This window comes from Lichenostomus cassidix, chromosome Z (assembly GCF_008360975.1).
Source record: "Lichenostomus cassidix isolate B80296 chromosome Z, HeHo_3.0, whole genome shotgun sequence".
NCBI classification, from domain to species: Eukaryota; Metazoa; Chordata; class Aves; order Passeriformes; family Meliphagidae; genus Lichenostomus; species Lichenostomus cassidix.
Genome location: NC_139511.1, coordinates 52,086,895 through 52,103,253, shown reverse-complemented (window position 1 = coordinate 52,103,253; position 16,359 = coordinate 52,086,895). Strand labels below are relative to the sequence as shown.

Below are 16,359 nucleotides of genomic sequence, written 5' to 3'. Positions count from 1 at the left end.
TTTCCTGTCTTCCAGGGTTTTTGAAACAGCGAAGGCGAGGAACGCACACAGGAGAAGACATCGCCCACGCAAGGGAGCTGAGCCTCTTCCCAAGCAGAAGAGATCCAATTAGTCCTGGAATTGTCCAGGGCAAGCAAACGTTAGCTGTCAAGAGGACTAGATGGAAATAAGATTGCTTTTTAGGTTTTTAGGCTCGTTTCTTTTTCTACTTACATTACTAGATAGGCATTTTCCAATGTATTAGTAAGGATTCATTAGAATTGTTAAAGACTTATTAGTATTGTTAGATTTCTTAGGAAATGGAAGAGGTTTGGTGTTGTTTGCTGTGTTCTGCGTTTTGTCAAGTTGTCTTTACTAAATCATTAAACCAGAGTTTGTTCCATTTTGGTTATTGTCCCTATGTCGTCATTTGGCCAACATTTGTGACACTTGTTTGGTGTTGCAAGCACAGCACTTGCCCTGAAAAAACGAAGCTGGGCATGTGCATCCTTCTTCAGGCCCAGCTCCTCACCCAGCCAGTGGCAGCTGCCTAGGTGTGTCCTCAATACTGCCACCAAAATAATGCCGAGGTTTTATCCTTTGCTTCCTGGAAATCTCGAGCGAGAGTGAGAAGGCAGGCTTTCATTAATTCAGTGAATTGGATCTCAGTGGGTGGTCTTGTCTCATTCTACTCGGAGGGATAAAAGGCGCTTTTGTCCTCCTTGTTTTTGCCAAGCCACATGGCTTTAGTGAATTTTGGTGGACACAGGGACTTGGCCACCTTGGAGAACTTTTCCAACCTCTCTGATTCTATAAAACTAATATCCACATTCTTCAGGACAAAGAAATCAGTAGCTCCAGTACCTCTCTAAAGGTCGGAACCTTAACCCTTCAAAGGTAGGACCTCCCGCTCCAGGCCTCCATCAACCTCCCTAGCTAAAGCAGAGCAGGTGTGAACATCACCCTCTCGCTTCTCACAGCTTCCATTTGCACCAAAGCAGCATCAAAGTCACTCTGTATCCAGCCTGCTGCGTGGCATTGCCGGGCAAGGATTTGGTAGCAGGGGCTGGCCAGGATGGAGACGGGTGAGGGAGGCTGGCATTGCCAAGCTTCTGGCTCTGGGAAGCTGCCAGAAGCTTGCCCTTGCCTGATGGAGCAGTGCAGGTGGGATTTGGGCTCTACAAAGTATCTGCTTTGCAGCAGGGGGCCCTTTTTGCACCTGCCCTCCTAGACTGCTGCTGTGCGTGGAACAAGCAGGTTGGGAAGGAAGTGACTTTTGCTTTTGTACAGTTTTGGGCAGGAGAGCAGTAAAACTGGCTGGGTTTTGGCATATTTGGGACCTACATATTAAAAGAAATGTGAAGGCTATCAGTGTGAGAAAGTAATTCTGTTGGTGTTAGTCTCTCTGAGGAATCCCTCAGTCTTTTGAGATGAACATCTAGCTTCTCCAAGGGAGGTGGAGCAAAGATGTAGGAATTCTGCATTAAATATTTGCTAAGCAATTGCTGGTGTGGTGTCCATGTGCTTGTGTCCCCATCAATTTCCCAGAAAAACATCCTGTTTTTTCAGGAAGTTTCAAGGAATGAGTGAGTGTTGAGGTGAGAGAGCAGCTCAGTGTCCCAAAGGAGGCAAATCATCAAGTGCCATGATTAGGCAGCAGACAATTGAGAAAGGGAGCAGGATGAATGCCTCCACTGCAAGAGAAAGCTTTGGAGTTGTTTCTCCACAGGACGACTTGCAATCTCTTGCTCCTCTCAGAGCCGCGGGAGAGCCAGCGGCAGGAGTCCTTGTGCTTCTCCCATTCAGGCAATGTGGTCTGGGCCCTTTGCAGGAGCCAGGACCATGGGCATGTCCAGCTGGAGGCACCCGACGGAGAATACAGGGAGGACACACAGCCTTCCCTGCACTGCTTTGCCCCGTCCAGAGGACTGATGAGCAATGCTCCCATGGCAAGGTCCTCCAAGCTGACTTGGCCCAGAAGAAGTGAAAGAGGCAAAGGTGGGCACCAATTCTGTTGACACTCCCTGGCTCCCTCGGGCTTCTGCATGGAATGTTGGGCTGTGCCCGTGGCAACTGTCGGTGTCTCCTGCTGCTGCAGCCGTTGGTGGAACACTGGTGGAGCAGCAGCGGTGGAGCAGCAGCTGCAGGATCTGCTGCTGGGCTGTCCCTAACCAGCCACACCTGGCCTCAGCGCCACATCTGGCCTCTGGGTGGACATCCTCATCTCCTCGTCTGCCACCAGGGATCCCCAGAGCACTTTGCGACTGTCAGAGGTAAGAAAATCCCCGTTTGCCCTCTAACCAGTAACAGAACCGCAGGAGGCTCCAGTTGGCTGTGCCAACAACCACAACAGACATGGCCTGTGGTCACTTTGCCCACAAGAGGTTACAGATGAAAGCAGGGTCTTCCTTCTGGAGGTATAAGGATGCCTCCAGTGCAAATACAGACCTTTCCCAAGAGGACATAGAGAGCTGCCACGGTGCAGGTTCACATCCTCGTCCACCTAGGACCTGGTTAAAACTTCTTGGGACCCATTTAAGTAGTTCTCAAACTAAGTTGTGGTGAGCCCAAAATCATCCTGTCATTACTGAGGAGCTCAGGAGTTTCATGTTGACAAATCCTGTTCAGCCCTGGCTCTGCTCACACCAAAAAATACAAGGCTTTGAAAACCAGAATGATGGGACTTCTCCTCTCTGATCCCTGTTGTTCATGGCATGTAGGCAATTTTCTGGGCTTGTCCTCCAAGACTGGCTTCCACCTACAAAAATGGTCTGGTTTCAGCGATTCTCACAGACTTACATACATTCATAATTTACAGACACAATATATTTTAGTATCTTTAGAGATACTCCTTTTTTTTCACCTGCCATGAATCTCCCTTCTAAAGAGATATTGGTAGAGATTTGTCTGTTTTTCAATGCCTCTAAGGCAGCTTCTGCAGCCGGGTCAGAGGTAGCTGTGAAATCCAGTCTTGAATGGTCCCTCTCAAGAACAGAATCACAGGATCACAGCATTTTTCTGAGTTGGAAGGGACCCACTGAGAGTCCAGCTACTGGCCCTGAGCAGGAGATCCTCAAGAATAGCACCCTGTGCCTAAGAACAAGGTCCAAATGCTTCTCGAGCTTCTTGAGGCTAGGTGCTGTGACCCCTTCCTCGGGGAGGCTGTTTCAGTGCCCAACCACCCTCCGGCGGAAGAACCTTTCTCTAATATCCAATCTAAACTTCCCCTGGCACAGCTTCCATGCCATTCCTTTTGGCTCTGTCTCTGCTCACAAGAATGAAGGGAACAGTGTCTTCCCTCCTGCTTCCCTTCTTCAGTAAACCTCAGAGTGCTAGAGGCTCATGCCTGGGTTGAAACTTCCATGCCATTCCCTTTGGCTTCGTCTCTGCTCACAAGAAGGAATGGAGCAATGTTTTCCCTCCCACTTCCTTTCTTCAGTAAAATTCAGAGTGTTAGAGGCCCTTGCCTGGGAAAATCCAAGGGAAAAATGCAGCACTTACCCCAAAATGCAGGGAGCTGGGAGAGAAGATTTGCAATGATGAGAGTGAGAAGGCAGGCTAGCCACCCATCTGGGGAGAATGATTTCTATCCGGAGCATTGTTTTGATCTCTTTCAGGTGCAAAGGAGAGGGATAATGAAAAGGAAATCAAGAGCCCACGTTCAGCCGTGAGTTTTGGCACAGGCATTAAAGAATGGCAAATTTGAGCGATGGCAAGGAGGGAAAGGCCATTGCAGAGCTGGGGTGGGACTGGCTAAAGCCCGTCAGTCCATGGGATTTCTTAGGAATTGATCACTTACCTGTGTCACCTGCACTTCCTTCTTCCTTTAGACACATCAATGTTGGCAGTGACTTTCAGGCCGAGCTGCCTGAGCTGCAGAGCACACCCCCAAGTGAGGATGAGGAGCCTGCAACCCTGGTCTGGAAGCCCTGCGAGGATGATGACTCTGACATGGAAAGACCTGACAGAGGTATTGCTCAAACCTTTCTTCCCCCCCTGACATACTTGGCTTTGGATAACCATAATTGCTTGGGAGAAAGGCAGCTTCTTGCCTGCTCTGCTTCTCTCCTTGTCTCTCCCATCTTCCCAAGTGGGACTGGTAGAGCGAAGGAGAATGCTCTGCTTTTGCAGACAAGCGGGAAGAAGAACAACTTTGCTGCTCTCCAAATTGGTCAGGGCCATTTGTCACTGCAAGAGGGCAGATTGGCGCCCACTGCTAATCACCAAAGCTGCTTGCAAGGAAGAGCCAGCACTGCACGGGCCCTTGTTTCAGCTGCCCCGTTCTTTGCTGTCCTCTTCATGCTCCCCAAGCTGCTGTCATTAGCTCCAGTGCTTTCCCTCTCCCTTGCTGCTCAGCCTTTGCCCTTTCCTGCCTCAAGCCTGACTTTCAGTGGGCTTTTGTTGTGCTTGTAGTGAGAGAGCTGCTGGACATGGCCAGCTCCCGTGGAGCAGCAGCTAACCTGGAGCTCGCCCTGCACTGCCTGCACCAGGCCCACGGCAGCGTTCCGGTAAGAAGCGGCTCTTTGCAGGGAGCAGGGAAGAGTGGACAGGGAATTCAGAAGGCCTGGCCACTGGGACAGCCTTTCCTGGCAGCTCTTTGAAGAGGGCAGTTAACAAGAAGCGGAGCACTCCCTGCCTGCTCTGTCTCCTCCAGGAGGCTCTGCAGCCCAGCAGCTGTGGCAGGGCTGAGCCCAAAATGGCTCAAGCTGGGCAGAAACTTCTCTTGGAGGCACTGGTGCAGGGTCCTGCGGCTGCTTCCTTGTAAATCTCGGGGAGATCTGTGTTCTTGGAGACATTTTGGGGTGGATTGAGGGGGAATTCCCAGCAGCCTCAGGGAGCTGAGGCAATTCTGGGTGCAGGATGGGCAAAATCATTGAGATGGTGAGCAGAATGTCACTCTTGGGGAGTGGGATCAAGGAGCAAAAGCAAGGGATTGGGAGTCCAATCCCAAGGTTTGACCCACGTGAGATCCACTGGACTGAATCCCTGAAGAGGCAAAGTAGCTGGAGGGCTGCATTTAGGTTTTTGGTTCCTTTCTGTGTGGTGGGGAAGCTACAGCCCTTTCCCTTTGATCTTGCAGGAGGCTCTGGAGATGTTGCTCTCAGGAGGGCCTCCCACTCCTCAAGGCCACCCCTTGGCTGATTATCATTATGCAGGTAACCAAAGCAGAGCTCGTTCCTTCCCTGACAGACACTGCCGTGCCCTTGGGGGCCATGTCAAGCATTTAGGGTCAAACAAATAGCACGAGAACAAGGGCTCACCTTCTCTGGGGACGGGGAAAGAAGCGGCATCTACGCCTTCAGTTGCACTTGCTTCCCATGTTGCTGTCCCTGGGGAATGCCTGCTCTTGTCTTCATTGCTTTCTGAGGGAGCAGCGATGTAGACTGTAGGTGAATGGCGAATGGCGCTTGTTTTGTTTTGGCAGCCAGTGATCTGTTTGAGCAGAGGGGTCTCTCTGCAGTGGCTAGGGGGATCAATTGACCTGCTGCTCTTTATTGCTAGGCTCTGACAGATGGACACCTGAGGAGAAGGAGTCCTTTCAAAAGGCTATTCACACCTATGGCAAGGATTTTCATCTCATCCAGAAGGAGGTAAAGCCACTGGACCCTAGTGGACAATGACAAGGAAATGTCTGGTGTTGCTACCAAATACCACAATTCATCTTCTCTCGTCTCAAATACCAAAAATATTCAAATAATAATGAAACGGGAGAGTGACTGCCTGTGTGCAAGTGGAGATTCTGCCTTCCCGGCCCTTTTTTCCAAGCTGGATTGGAAGAGGAAGGTTTATTCTCTGTCTCGGACGTGTGCTGGAGCTTCCATGACACCTTGCAGTGGGATAACGGGAGTGGATGGGGGAAAGAAGAACTGTGCTGGATGGATTTGTTGTTGATTGTGCATTCAGTGTTTTACTATGTGGCACAATGCACGTCTCGCTCCGCTCCTTCATGCCTATTTTACTCCCTCTTTATTTCATTTTACTCCCTACCCCATTTACACAATTATTTCATTGCCTGGTTTACTCCATAGTCTAGTTTGTCTCCAATGCACCCTACAGGATGGTCATTTTAGATTCCTACTTCTTTTCTGTCTCGCAACAGATTCAGAGTAAGACCATTGCACAGTGTGTGGAGTACTACTACTCCTGGAAAAAGGAACAGAAACTTGCCAGCGCTCCTGCTCAGGTGAGTGGCATCAAAATCAACACATGCCAGGAGGGCCAGGAGGCTGGGAGAAGGGGACAAAACCAGCAGGCGAGCTGTGCTAGATGCCACTCTGCCAGGAGCACATAGCTCCCTACTCTGGGAAAGAAAGGTGAAGCAGATGCTGCCCAGGGCTTCATTACGCTACTGCTCTGAAATACTGAATTCTGGAGAGTAACTTTGACCCAGCAAAGCAGCAGCGTCACCAAGGTGGGCTTTGACTCTGTACACACTTGTTCTCAAGTGCTGACACCCTCACTGATTCCAATCAGACCCTTCATTCCCCACAGCTTGCTAACATGAGTAGTCCTGGCTGAGTTTATGGAGATTTTCAGGGATCTTTTGTAGAATCCCAGTGTACTCCCCAAAAGGGAGCTGTCACTGCTGTGGCTCTGCTGGAACTTTCCTTACCAGCAAACAGGAATTTGGTTCACATAGATAAGAGAGAGGGAGGTGATTTTGGGTGGTGGAAACTGGGTAACCTTGTGCCTTCACTAATTTGTCTGAACCGAAAGCCCTTTCCCTAGACATTTGTGGAGGGAAAATATGGAGAAACAGATGTTAGGCAGAGAGGTCTAACTAAGAGCTGTAGGTCTACAGATACCCACGTATTTCTGCCAGCAGTTTGGGCAGCAGAAAGGAGGTGTTTGTTGCTCCAAGGGCTGTGTTAGCAGCCCGCCGCACCCCGCAGCCAAATCCAGGCGTTTTCTCAGCTCGTTCGGGCTTGCAGGAATCGGCTTGGGCTGCTCCATGTTTGCGCTGGACGCCCTGATTGCCAGCTTGCCAGCTTTCTCTTGAGAGGAAGGAGAAATTGATCAGGCTTCTTTGATTTCCAGACTGTGGGCGAAGCAAAGAGGAGCAAAAGCCCTCGCAGAGAGGAGAATGGGGAGACAGGGAAGAGAAGCCGCAAGAGGGCCCGCACCGCGGAGTGTCCCTGCTGCCAAGCGCCCCCGCCACCCCATTCCAAAGGGGCGGCAGGCCCCTTTCCCTGCGGGCACTGCAAACGGTGCGGAACTTCTTCCTCTTTCTGCTGGAAGCCTGACGCTTTGCTCTGGCACGGGCTGGCCTTGCCAAAGGCACCGCTTCGAGGGGGAAGCTGAGGCCACTTGCAGCATCACCCCTCACAGCCCTCTTCAACCTTACAAGCCACTTGAAACCCCAGCTTCCCATTTCAACCCCAGCATGCAGAATGAAACCTTGCCGTGCCCCAGCAAGACACAATTCCCACAAGTGGTCACGGGAACACCAAAGCTTGCTTTGATGGTGCTGATCCAATGGAAAATAGGATGTACTGAAAAGAGGGAGAAAGAAATCGGAAAGAATTGACATAAGAATCATCAGATTTGTGGTGCTGATCAAATTTAAATATTGCGACAGCCCAAAAAGACAGAAATTCATAGAAACTGAAATCTCCACGCTTGGTTCAATGGTGAGCATGGACTCACCAAGGAATGGCTTGTTTCCTGTCTTCCAGGGTTTTTGAAACAGCGAAGGCGAGGAACGCACACAGGAGAAGACATCGCCCACGCAAGGGAGCTGAGCCTCTTCCCAAGCAGAAGAGATCCAATTAGTCCTGGAATTGTCCAGGGCAAGCAAACGTTAGCTGTCAAGAGGACTAGATGGAAATAAGATTGCTTTTTAGGTTTTTAGGCTCGTTTCTTTTTCTACTTACATTACTAGATAGGCATTTTCCAATGTATTAGTAAGGATTCATTAGAATTGTTAAAGACTTATTAGTATTGTTAGATTTCTTAGGAAATGGAAGAGGTTTGGTGTTGTTTGCTGTGTTCTGCGTTTTGTCAAGTTGTCTTTACTAAATCATTAAACCAGAGTTTGTTCCATTTTGGTTATTGTCCCTATGTCGTCATTTGGCCAACATTTGTGACACTTGTTTGGTGTTGCAAGCACAGCACTTGCCCTGAAAAAACGAAGCTGGGCATGTGCATCCTTCTTCAGGCCCAGCTCCTCACCCAGCCAGTGGCAGCTGCCTAGGTGTGTCCTCAATACTGCCACCAAAATAATGCCGAGGTTTTATCCTTTGCTTCCTGGAAATCTCGAGCGAGAGTGAGAAGGCAGGCTTTCATTAATTCAGTGAATTGGATCTCAGTGGGTGGTCTTGTCTCATTCTACTCGGAGGGATAAAAGGCGCTTTTGTCCTCCTTGTTTTTGCCAAGCCACATGGCTTTAGTGAATTTTGGTGGACACAGGGACTTGGCCACCTTGGAGAACTTTTCCAACCTCTCTGATTCTATAAAACTAATATCCACATTCTTCAGGACAAAGAAATCAGTAGCTCCAGTACCTCTCTAAAGGTCGGAACCTTAACCCTTCAAAGGTAGGACCTCCCGCTCCAGGCCTCCATCAACCTCCCTAGCTAAAGCAGAGCAGGTGTGAACATCACCCTCTCGCTTCTCACAGCTTCCATTTGCACCAAAGCAGCATCAAAGTCACTCTGTATCCAGCCTGCTGCGTGGCATTGCCGGGCAAGGATTTGGTAGCAGGGGCTGGCCAGGATGGAGACGGGTGAGGGAGGCTGGCATTGCCAAGCTTCTGGCTCTGGGAAGCTGCCAGAAGCTTGCCCTTGCCTGATGGAGCAGTGCAGGTGGGATTTGGGCTCTACAAAGTATCTGCTTTGCAGCAGGGGGCCCTTTTTGCACCTGCCCTCCTAGACTGCTGCTGTGCGTGGAACAAGCAGGTTGGGAAGGAAGTGACTTTTGCTTTTGTACAGTTTTGGGCAGGAGAGCAGTAAAACTGGCTGGGTTTTGGCATATTTGGGACCTACATATTAAAAGAAATGTGAAGGCTATCAGTGTGAGAAAGTAATTCTGTTGGTGTTAGTCTCTCTGAGGAATCCCTCAGTCTTTTGAGATGAACATCTAGCTTCTCCAAGGGAGGTGGAGCAAAGATGTAGGAATTCTGCATTAAATATTTGCTAAGCAATTGCTGGTGTGGTGTCCATGTGCTTGTGTCCCCATCAATTTCCCTGAAAAACATCCTGTTTCTTCAGGAAGTTTCAAGGAATGAGTGAGTGTTGAGGTGAGAGAGCAGCTCAGTGCCCCAAAGGAGGCAAATCATCAAGTGCCATGATTAGGCAGCAGACAATTGAGAAAGAGAGCAGGATGAATGCCTCCACTGCAAGAGAAAGCTTTGGAGTTGTTTCTCCACAGGACGACTTGCAATCTCTTGCTCCTCTCAGAGCCGCGGGAGAGCCAGCGGCAGGAGTCCTTGTGCTTCTCCCGTTCAGGCAACGTGGTCTGGGCCCTTTGCAGGAGCCAGGACCATGGGCATGTCCAGCTGGAGGCACCCGACGGAGAATACAGGGAGGACACACAGCCTTCCCTGCACTGCTTTGCCCCGTCCAGAGGACTGATGAGCAATGCCCCCATGGCAAGGTCCTCCAAGCTGACTTGGCCCAGAAGAAGTGAAAGAGGCAAAGGTGGGCACCAATTCTGTTGACACTCCCTGGCTCCCTCGGGCTTCTGCATGGAATGTTGGGCTGTGCCCGTGGCAACTGTCGGTGTCTCCTGCTGCTGCAGCCGTTGGTGGAACACTGGTGGAGCAGCAGCGGTGGAGCAGCAGCTGCAGGATCTGCTGCTGGGCTGTCCCTAACCAGCCACACCTGGCCTCAGCGCCACATCTGGCCTCTGGGTGGACATCCTCATCTCCTCGTCTGCCACCAGGGATCCCCAGAGCACTTTGCGACTGTCAGAGGTAAGAAAATCCCCGTTTGCCCTCTAACCAGTAACAGAACCGCAGGAGGCTCCAGTTGGCTGTGCCAACAACCACAACAGACATGGCCTGTGGTCACTTTGCCCACAAGAGGTTACAGATGAAAGCAGGGTCTTCCTTCTGGAGGTATAAGGATGCCTCCAGTGCAAATACAGACCTTTCCCAAGAGGACATAGAGAGCTGCCACGGTGCAGGTTCACATCCTCGTCCACCTAGGACCTGGTTAAAACTTCTTGGGACCCATTTAAGTAGTTCTCAAACTAAGTTGTGGTGAGCCCAAAATCATCCTGTCATTACTGAGGAGCTCAGGAGTTTCATGTTGACAAATCCTGTTCAGCCCTGGCTCTGCTCACACCAAAAAATACAAGGCTTTGAAAACCAGAATGATGGGACTTCTCCTCTCTGATCCCTGTTGTTCATGGCATGTAGGCAATTTTCTGGGCTTGTCCTCCAAGACTGGCTTCCACCTACAAAAATGGTCTGGTTTCAGCGATTCTCACAGACTTACATACATTCATAATTTACAGACACAATATATTTTAGTATCTTTAGAGATACTCCTTTTTTTTTCACCTGCCATGAATCTCCCTTCTAAAGAGATATTGGTAGAGATTTGTCTGTTTTTCAATGCCTCTAAGGCAGCTTCTGCAGCCGGGTCAGAGGTAGCTGTGAAATCCAGTCTTGAATGGTCCCTCTCAAGAACAGAATCACAGGATCACAGCATTTTTCTGAGTTGGAAGGGACCCACTGAGAGTCCAGCTACTGGCCCTGAGCAGGAGATCCTCAAGAATAGCACCCTGTGCCCAAGAACAAGGTCCAAATGCTTCTCGAGCTTCTTGAGGCTTGGTGCTGTGACCCCTTCCTTGGGGAGGCTGTTCCAGTGCCCAACCACCCTCCGGCGGAAGAACCTTTCTCTAATATCCAATCTAAACTTCCCCTGGCACAGCTTCCATGCCATTCCATTTGGCTCTGTCCCTGCTCACAAGAATGAAGGGAACAGTGTCTTCCCTCCTGCTTCCCTTCTTCAGTAAACCTCAGAGTGCCAGAGGCTCTTGCCTGGGTTGAAACTTCCATGCCATTCCCTTTGGCTTCGTCTCTGCTCACAAGAAGGAAGGGAGCAATGTTTTCCCTCCCACTTCCTTTCTTCAGTAAAATTCAGAGTGCTAGAGGCCCTTGCCTGGGAAAATCCAAGGGAAAAATGCAGCAATTACCCCAAAATGCAGGGAGCTGGGAGAGAAGATTTGCAATGATGAGAGTGAGAAGGCAGGCTAGCCACCCATCTGGGGAGAATGATTTCTATCCAGAGCATTGTTTTGATCTCTTTCAGGTGCAAAGGAGAGGGATAATGAAAAGGAAATCAAGAGCCCACGTTCAGCCGTGAGTTTTGGCACAGGCATTAAAGAATGGCAAATTTGAGCGATGGCAAGGAGGGAAAGGCCATTGCAGAGCTGGGCTGGGACTGGTTAAAGCCCGTCAGTCCATGGGATTTCATAGGAATTGATCACTTACCTGTGTCACCTGCACTTCCTTCTTCCTTTAGACACATCAATGTTGGCAGTGACTTTCAGGCCGAGCTGCCTGAGCTGCAGAGCACACCCCCAAGTGAGGATGAGGAGCCTGCAACCCTGGTCTGGAAGCCCTGCGAGGATGATGACTCTGACATGGAAAGACCTGACAGAGGTATTGCTCAAACCTTTCTTCCCCCCCTGACATACTTGGCTTTGGATAACCATAATTGCTTGGGAGAAAGGCAGCTTCTTGCCTGCTCTGCTTCTCTCCTTGTCTCTCCCATCTTCCCAAGTGGGACTGGTAGAGCGAAGGAGAATGCTCTGCTTTTGCAGACAAGCGGGAAGAAGAACAACTTTGCTGCTCTCCAAATTGGTCAGGGCCATTTGTCACTGCAAGAGGGCAGATTGGCGCCCACTGCTAATCACCAAAGCTGCTTGCAAGGAAGAGCCAGCACTGCACGGGCCCTTGTTTCAGCTGCCCCGTTCTTTGCTGTCCTCTTCATGCTCCCCAAGCTGTTGTCATTAGCTCCAGTGCTTTCCCTCTCCCTTGCTGCTCAGCCTTTGCCCTTTCCTGCCTCAAGCCTGACTTTCAGTGGGCTTTTGTTGTGCTTGTAGTGAGAGAGCTGCTGGACATGGCCAGCTCCCGTGGAGCAGCAGCTAACCTGGAGCTCGCCCTGCACTGCCTGCACCAGGCCCACGGCAGCGTTCCGGTAAGAAGCGGCTCTTTGCAGGGAGCAGGGAAGAGTGGACAGGGAATTCAGAAGGCCTGGCCACTGGGACAGCCTTTCCTGGCAGCTCTTTGAAGAGGGCAGTTAACAAGAAGCGGAGCACTCCCTGCCTGCTCTGTCTCCTCCAGGAGGCTCTGCAGCCCAGCAGCTGTGGCAGGGCTGAGCCCAAAATGGCTCAAGCTGGGCAGAAACTTCTCTTGGAGGCACTGGTGCAGGGTCCTGCGGCTGCTTCCTTGTAAATCTCGGGGAGATCTGTGTTCTCGGAGACATTTTGGGGTGGATTGAGGGGGAATTCCCAGCAGCCTCAGGGAGCTGAGGCAATTCTGGGTGCAGGATGGGCAAAATCATTGAGATGGTGAGCAGAATGTCACTCTTGGGGAGTGGGATCAAGGAGCAAAAGCAAGAGATTGGGAGTCCAATCCCAAGGTTTGACCCACGTGAGATCCACTGGACTGAATCCCTGAAGAGGCAAAGTAGCTGGAGGGCTGCATTTAGGTTTTTGGCTCCTTTCTGTGTGGTGGGGAAGCTACAGCCCTTTCCCTTTGATCTTGCAGGAGGCTCTGGAGATGTTGCTCTCAGGAGGGCCTCCCACTCCTCAAGGCCACCCCTTGGCTGATTATCATTATGCAGGTAACCAAAGCAGAGCTCGTTCCTTCCCTGACAGACACTGCCGTGCCCTTGGGGGCCATGTCAAGCATTTAGGGTCAAACAAATAGCACGAGAACAAGGGCTCACCTTCTCTGGGGACGGGGAAAGAAGCGGCATCTACGCCTTCAGTTGCACTTGCTTCCCATGTTGCTGTCCCTGGGGAATGCCTGCTCTTGTCTTCATTGCTTTCTGAGGGAGCAGCGATGTAGACTGTAGGTGAATGGCGAATGGCGCTTGTTTTGTTTTGGCAGCCAGTGATCTGTTTGAGCAGAGGGGTCTCTCTGCAGTGGCTAGGGGGATCAATTGACCTGCTGCTCTTTTTTGCCAGGCTCTGACAGATGGACACCTGAGGAGAAGGAGTCCTTCCAAAAGGCTATTCACACCTATGGCAAGGATTTTCATCTCATCCAGAAGGAGGTAAAGCCACTGGACATTTGGACCCTAGTGGACAATGACAAGGAAATGTCTGGTGCTGCTACCAAATACCACAATTCATCTTCTCTCGTCTCAAATACCAAAAATATTCAAATAATAATGAAACGGGAGAGGGACTGCTTGTGTGCAAGTGGTGATTCTGCCTTCCCAGCCCTTTTTTCCAAGCTGGATTGGAAGAGGAAGGTATATTCTCTGTCTCGGACGTGTGCTGGAGCTTCCATGACACCTTGCAGTGGGATAACGGGAGTGGATGGGGGAAAGAAGACCTGTGCTGGATGGATTTGTTGTTGATTGTGCATTCAGTGTTTTACTATGTGGCACAATGCATGTCTCGCTCCGCTCCTTCATGCCTATTTTACTCCCTCTTTATTTCATTTTACTCCCTACCCCATTTACACAATTATTTCATTGCCTGGTTTACTCCATAGTCTAGTTTGTCTCCAATGCACCCTACAGGATGGTCATTTTAGATTCCTACTTCTTTTCTGTCTCGCAACAGATTCAGAGTAAGACCATTGCACAGTGTGTGGAGTACTACTACTCCTGGAAAAAGGAACAGAAACTTGCCAGCGCTCCTGCTCAGGTGAGTGGCATCAAAATCAACACATGCCAGGAGGGCCAGGAGGCTGGGAGAAGGGGACAAAACCAGCAGGCGAGCTGTGCTAGATGCCACTCTGCCAGGAGCACATAGCTCCCTACTCTGGGAAAGAAAGGTGCAGCAGATGCTGCCCAGGGCTTCATTACGCTACTGCTCTGAAATACTGAATTCTGGAGAGTAACTTTGACCCAGCAAAGCAGCAGCGTCACCAAGGTGGGCTTTGACTCTGTACACACTTGTTCTCAAGTGCTGACACCCTCACTGATTCCAATCAGACCCTTCATTCCCCACAGCTTGCTAACATGAGTAGTCCTGGCTGAGTTTATGGAGATTTTCAGGGATCTTTTGTAGAATCCCAGTGTACTCCCCAAAAGGGAGCTGTCACTGCTGTGGCTCTGCTGGAACTTTCCTTACCAGCAAACAGGAATTTGGTTCACATAGATAAGAGAGAGGGAGGTGATTTTGGGTGGTGGAAACTGGGTAACCTTGTGCCTTCACTAATTTGTCTGAACCGAAAGCCCTTTCCCTAGACATTTGTGGAGGGAAAATATGGAGAAACAGATGTTAGGCAGAGAGGTCTAACTAAGAGCTGTAGGTCTACAGATACCCACGTATTTCTGCCAGCAGTTTGGGCAGCAGAAAGGAGGTGTTTGTTGCTCCAAGGGCTGTGTTAGCAGCCCGCCGCACCCCGCAGCCAAATCCAGGCGTTTTCTCAGCTCGTTCGGGCTTGCAGGAATCGGCTTGGGCTGCTCCATGTTTGCGCTGGACGCCCTGATTGCCAGCTTGCCAGCTTTCTCTTGAGAGGAAGGAGAAATTGATCAGGCTTCTTTGATTTCCAGACTGTGGGCGAAGCAAAGAGGAGCAAAAGCCCTCGCAGAGAGGAGAATGGGGAGACAGGGAAGAGAAGCCGCAAGAGGGCCCGCACCGCGGAGTGTCCCTGCTGCCAAGCGCCCCCGCCACCCCATTCCAAAGGGGCGGCAGGCCCCTTTCCCTGCGGGCACTGCAAACGGTGCGGAACTTCTTCCTCTTTCTGCTGGAAGCCTGACGCTTTGCTCTGGCACGGGCTGGCCTTGCCAAAGGCACCGCTTCGAGGGGGAAGCTGAGGCCACTTGCAGCATCACCCCTCACAGCCCTCTTCAACCTTACAAGCCACTTGAAACCCCAGCTTCCCATTTCAACCCCAGCATGCAGAATGAAACCTTGCCGTGCCCCAGCAAGACACAATTCCCACAAGTGGTCACGGGAACACCAAAGCTTGCTTTGATGGTGCTGATCCAATGGAAAATAGGATGTACTGAAAAGAGGGAGAAAGAAATCGGAAAGAATTGACATAAGAATCATCAGATTTGTGGTGCTGATCAAATTTAAATATTGCGACAGCCCAAAAAGACAAAAATTCATAGAAACTGAAATCTCCACGCTTGGTTCAATGGTGAGCATGGACTCACCAAGGAATGGTTTGTTTCCTGTCTTCCAGGGTTTTTGAAACAGTGAAGGCGAGGAACGCACACAGGAGAAGACATCGCCCACGCAAGGGAGCTGAGCCTCTTCCCAAGCAGAAGAGATCCAATTAGTCCTGGAATTGTCCAGGGCAAGCAAGCGTTAGCTGTCAAGAGGACTAGATGGAAATAAGATTGCTTTTTAGGTTTTTAGGCTCGTTTCTTTTTCTACTTACATTACTAGATAGGCATTTTCCAATGTATTAGTAAGGATTCATTAGAATTGTTAAAGACTTATTAGTATTGTTAGATTTCTTAGGAAATGGAAGAGGTTTGGTGTTGTTTGCTGTGTTCTGCATTTTGTCAAGTTGTCTTTACTAAATCATTAAACCAGAGTTTGTTCCATTTTGGTTATTGTCCCTATGTCGTCATTTGGCCAACATTTGTGACACTTGCTTGGTGTTGCAAGCACAGCACTTGCCCTGAAAAAAAGAAGCTGGGCACGTGCATCCTTCTCCAGGCCCAGCTCCTCACCCAGCCAGTGGCAGCTGCCTAGGTGTGTCCTCAATACTGCCACCAAAATAATGCCGAGGTTTTATCCTTTGCTTCCTGGAAATCTCGAGCGAGAGTGAGAAGGCAGGCTTTCATTAATTCAGTGAATTGAATCTCAGTGGGTGGTCTTGTCTCATTCTACTTGGAGGGATAAAAGGCGCTTTTGTCCTCCTTGTTTTTGCCAAGCCACATGGCTTTAGTGAATTTTGGTGGACACAGGGACTTGGCCACCTTGGAGAACTTTTCCAACCTCTCTGATTCTATAAAACTAATATCCACATTCTTCAGGACAAAGAAATCAGTAGTTCCAGTACCTCTCTAAAGGTCGGAACCTTAACCCTTCAAAGGTAGGACCTCCCGCTCCAGGCCTCCATCAACCTCCCTAGCTAAAGCAGAGCAGGTGTGAACATCACCCTCTCGCTTCTCACAGCTTCCATTTGCACCAAAGCAGCATCAAAGTCACTCTGTATCCAGCCTGCTGCGTGGCATTGCCGGGCAAGGATTTGGTAGCAGGGGCTGGCCAGGATGGAGAGGGGTGAGG

The 16,359-nt window shown here is 50.2% G+C and overlaps 2 protein-coding genes across 3 annotated transcripts; both read left to right on the top strand.

Moving 5' to 3' along the window:
• The first annotated feature begins 1,977 nt into the window (after positions 1-1,977).
• Positions 1,978-7,637, top strand: LOC146424904 (zinc finger protein 541-like). The gene is made up of 8 exons (XM_085043026.1): positions 1,978-2,252; positions 3,597-3,646; positions 3,810-3,949; positions 4,393-4,487; positions 5,060-5,135; positions 5,482-5,570; positions 6,080-6,163; positions 7,018-7,637. The coding sequence occupies exons 2-8, from the start codon at positions 3,615-3,617 to the stop codon at positions 7,279-7,281; spliced, it is 780 nt and encodes a 259-aa protein (XP_084899152.1). The 5' UTR covers positions 1,978-2,252; positions 3,597-3,614; the 3' UTR covers positions 7,282-7,637.
• A 1,890-nt stretch (positions 7,638-9,527) lies between these two features.
• LOC146424903 (zinc finger protein 541-like) lies at positions 9,528-15,663 on the top strand. Of its 2 annotated transcripts, XM_085042945.1 has the most exons (9): positions 9,528-9,892; positions 11,238-11,287; positions 11,451-11,590; positions 12,034-12,128; positions 12,701-12,776; positions 13,123-13,211; positions 13,729-13,812; positions 14,667-14,836; positions 15,305-15,663. In XM_085042945.1, exons 2-9 carry the CDS (start codon positions 11,256-11,258, stop codon positions 15,399-15,401), a joined length of 783 nt encoding a protein of 260 aa, XP_084899071.1. In that variant the 5' UTR covers positions 9,528-9,892; positions 11,238-11,255; the 3' UTR covers positions 15,402-15,663. The 2 variants fall into 2 exon arrangements, with proteins under 2 accessions (XP_084899071.1, XP_084899070.1); XM_085042944.1 differs by lacking the exon at positions 9,528-9,892 and having other exon boundaries at positions 11,142-11,287.
• Positions 15,664-16,359: the final 696 nt, after the last annotated feature.

Excerpts from the sequence above, each read along its gene's own strand:
- LOC146424903 (XM_085042944.1), top strand. The coding sequence starts at position 11,157 with ATGATGAGAGTGAGAAGGCAGGCTAGCCACCCATCTGGGGAGAATGAT. Across the intron at positions 11,591-12,033 it reads CATGGAAAGACCTGACAGAG|TGAGAGAGCTGCTGGACATG; the intron begins GTATTGCTCAAA and ends TTGTGCTTGTAG. Across the intron at positions 12,129-12,700 it reads AGGCCCACGGCAGCGTTCCG|GAGGCTCTGGAGATGTTGCT; the intron begins GTAAGAAGCGGC and ends TTGATCTTGCAG.
- LOC146424904 (XM_085043026.1), top strand. The coding sequence starts at position 3,615 with ATGAAAAGGAAATCAAGAGCCCACGTTCAGCC. Across the intron at positions 3,647-3,809 it reads TCAAGAGCCCACGTTCAGCC|ACACATCAATGTTGGCAGTG; the intron begins GTGAGTTTTGGC and ends TTCTTCCTTTAG. Across the intron at positions 4,488-5,059 it reads AGGCCCACGGCAGCGTTCCG|GAGGCTCTGGAGATGTTGCT; the intron begins GTAAGAAGCGGC and ends TTGATCTTGCAG.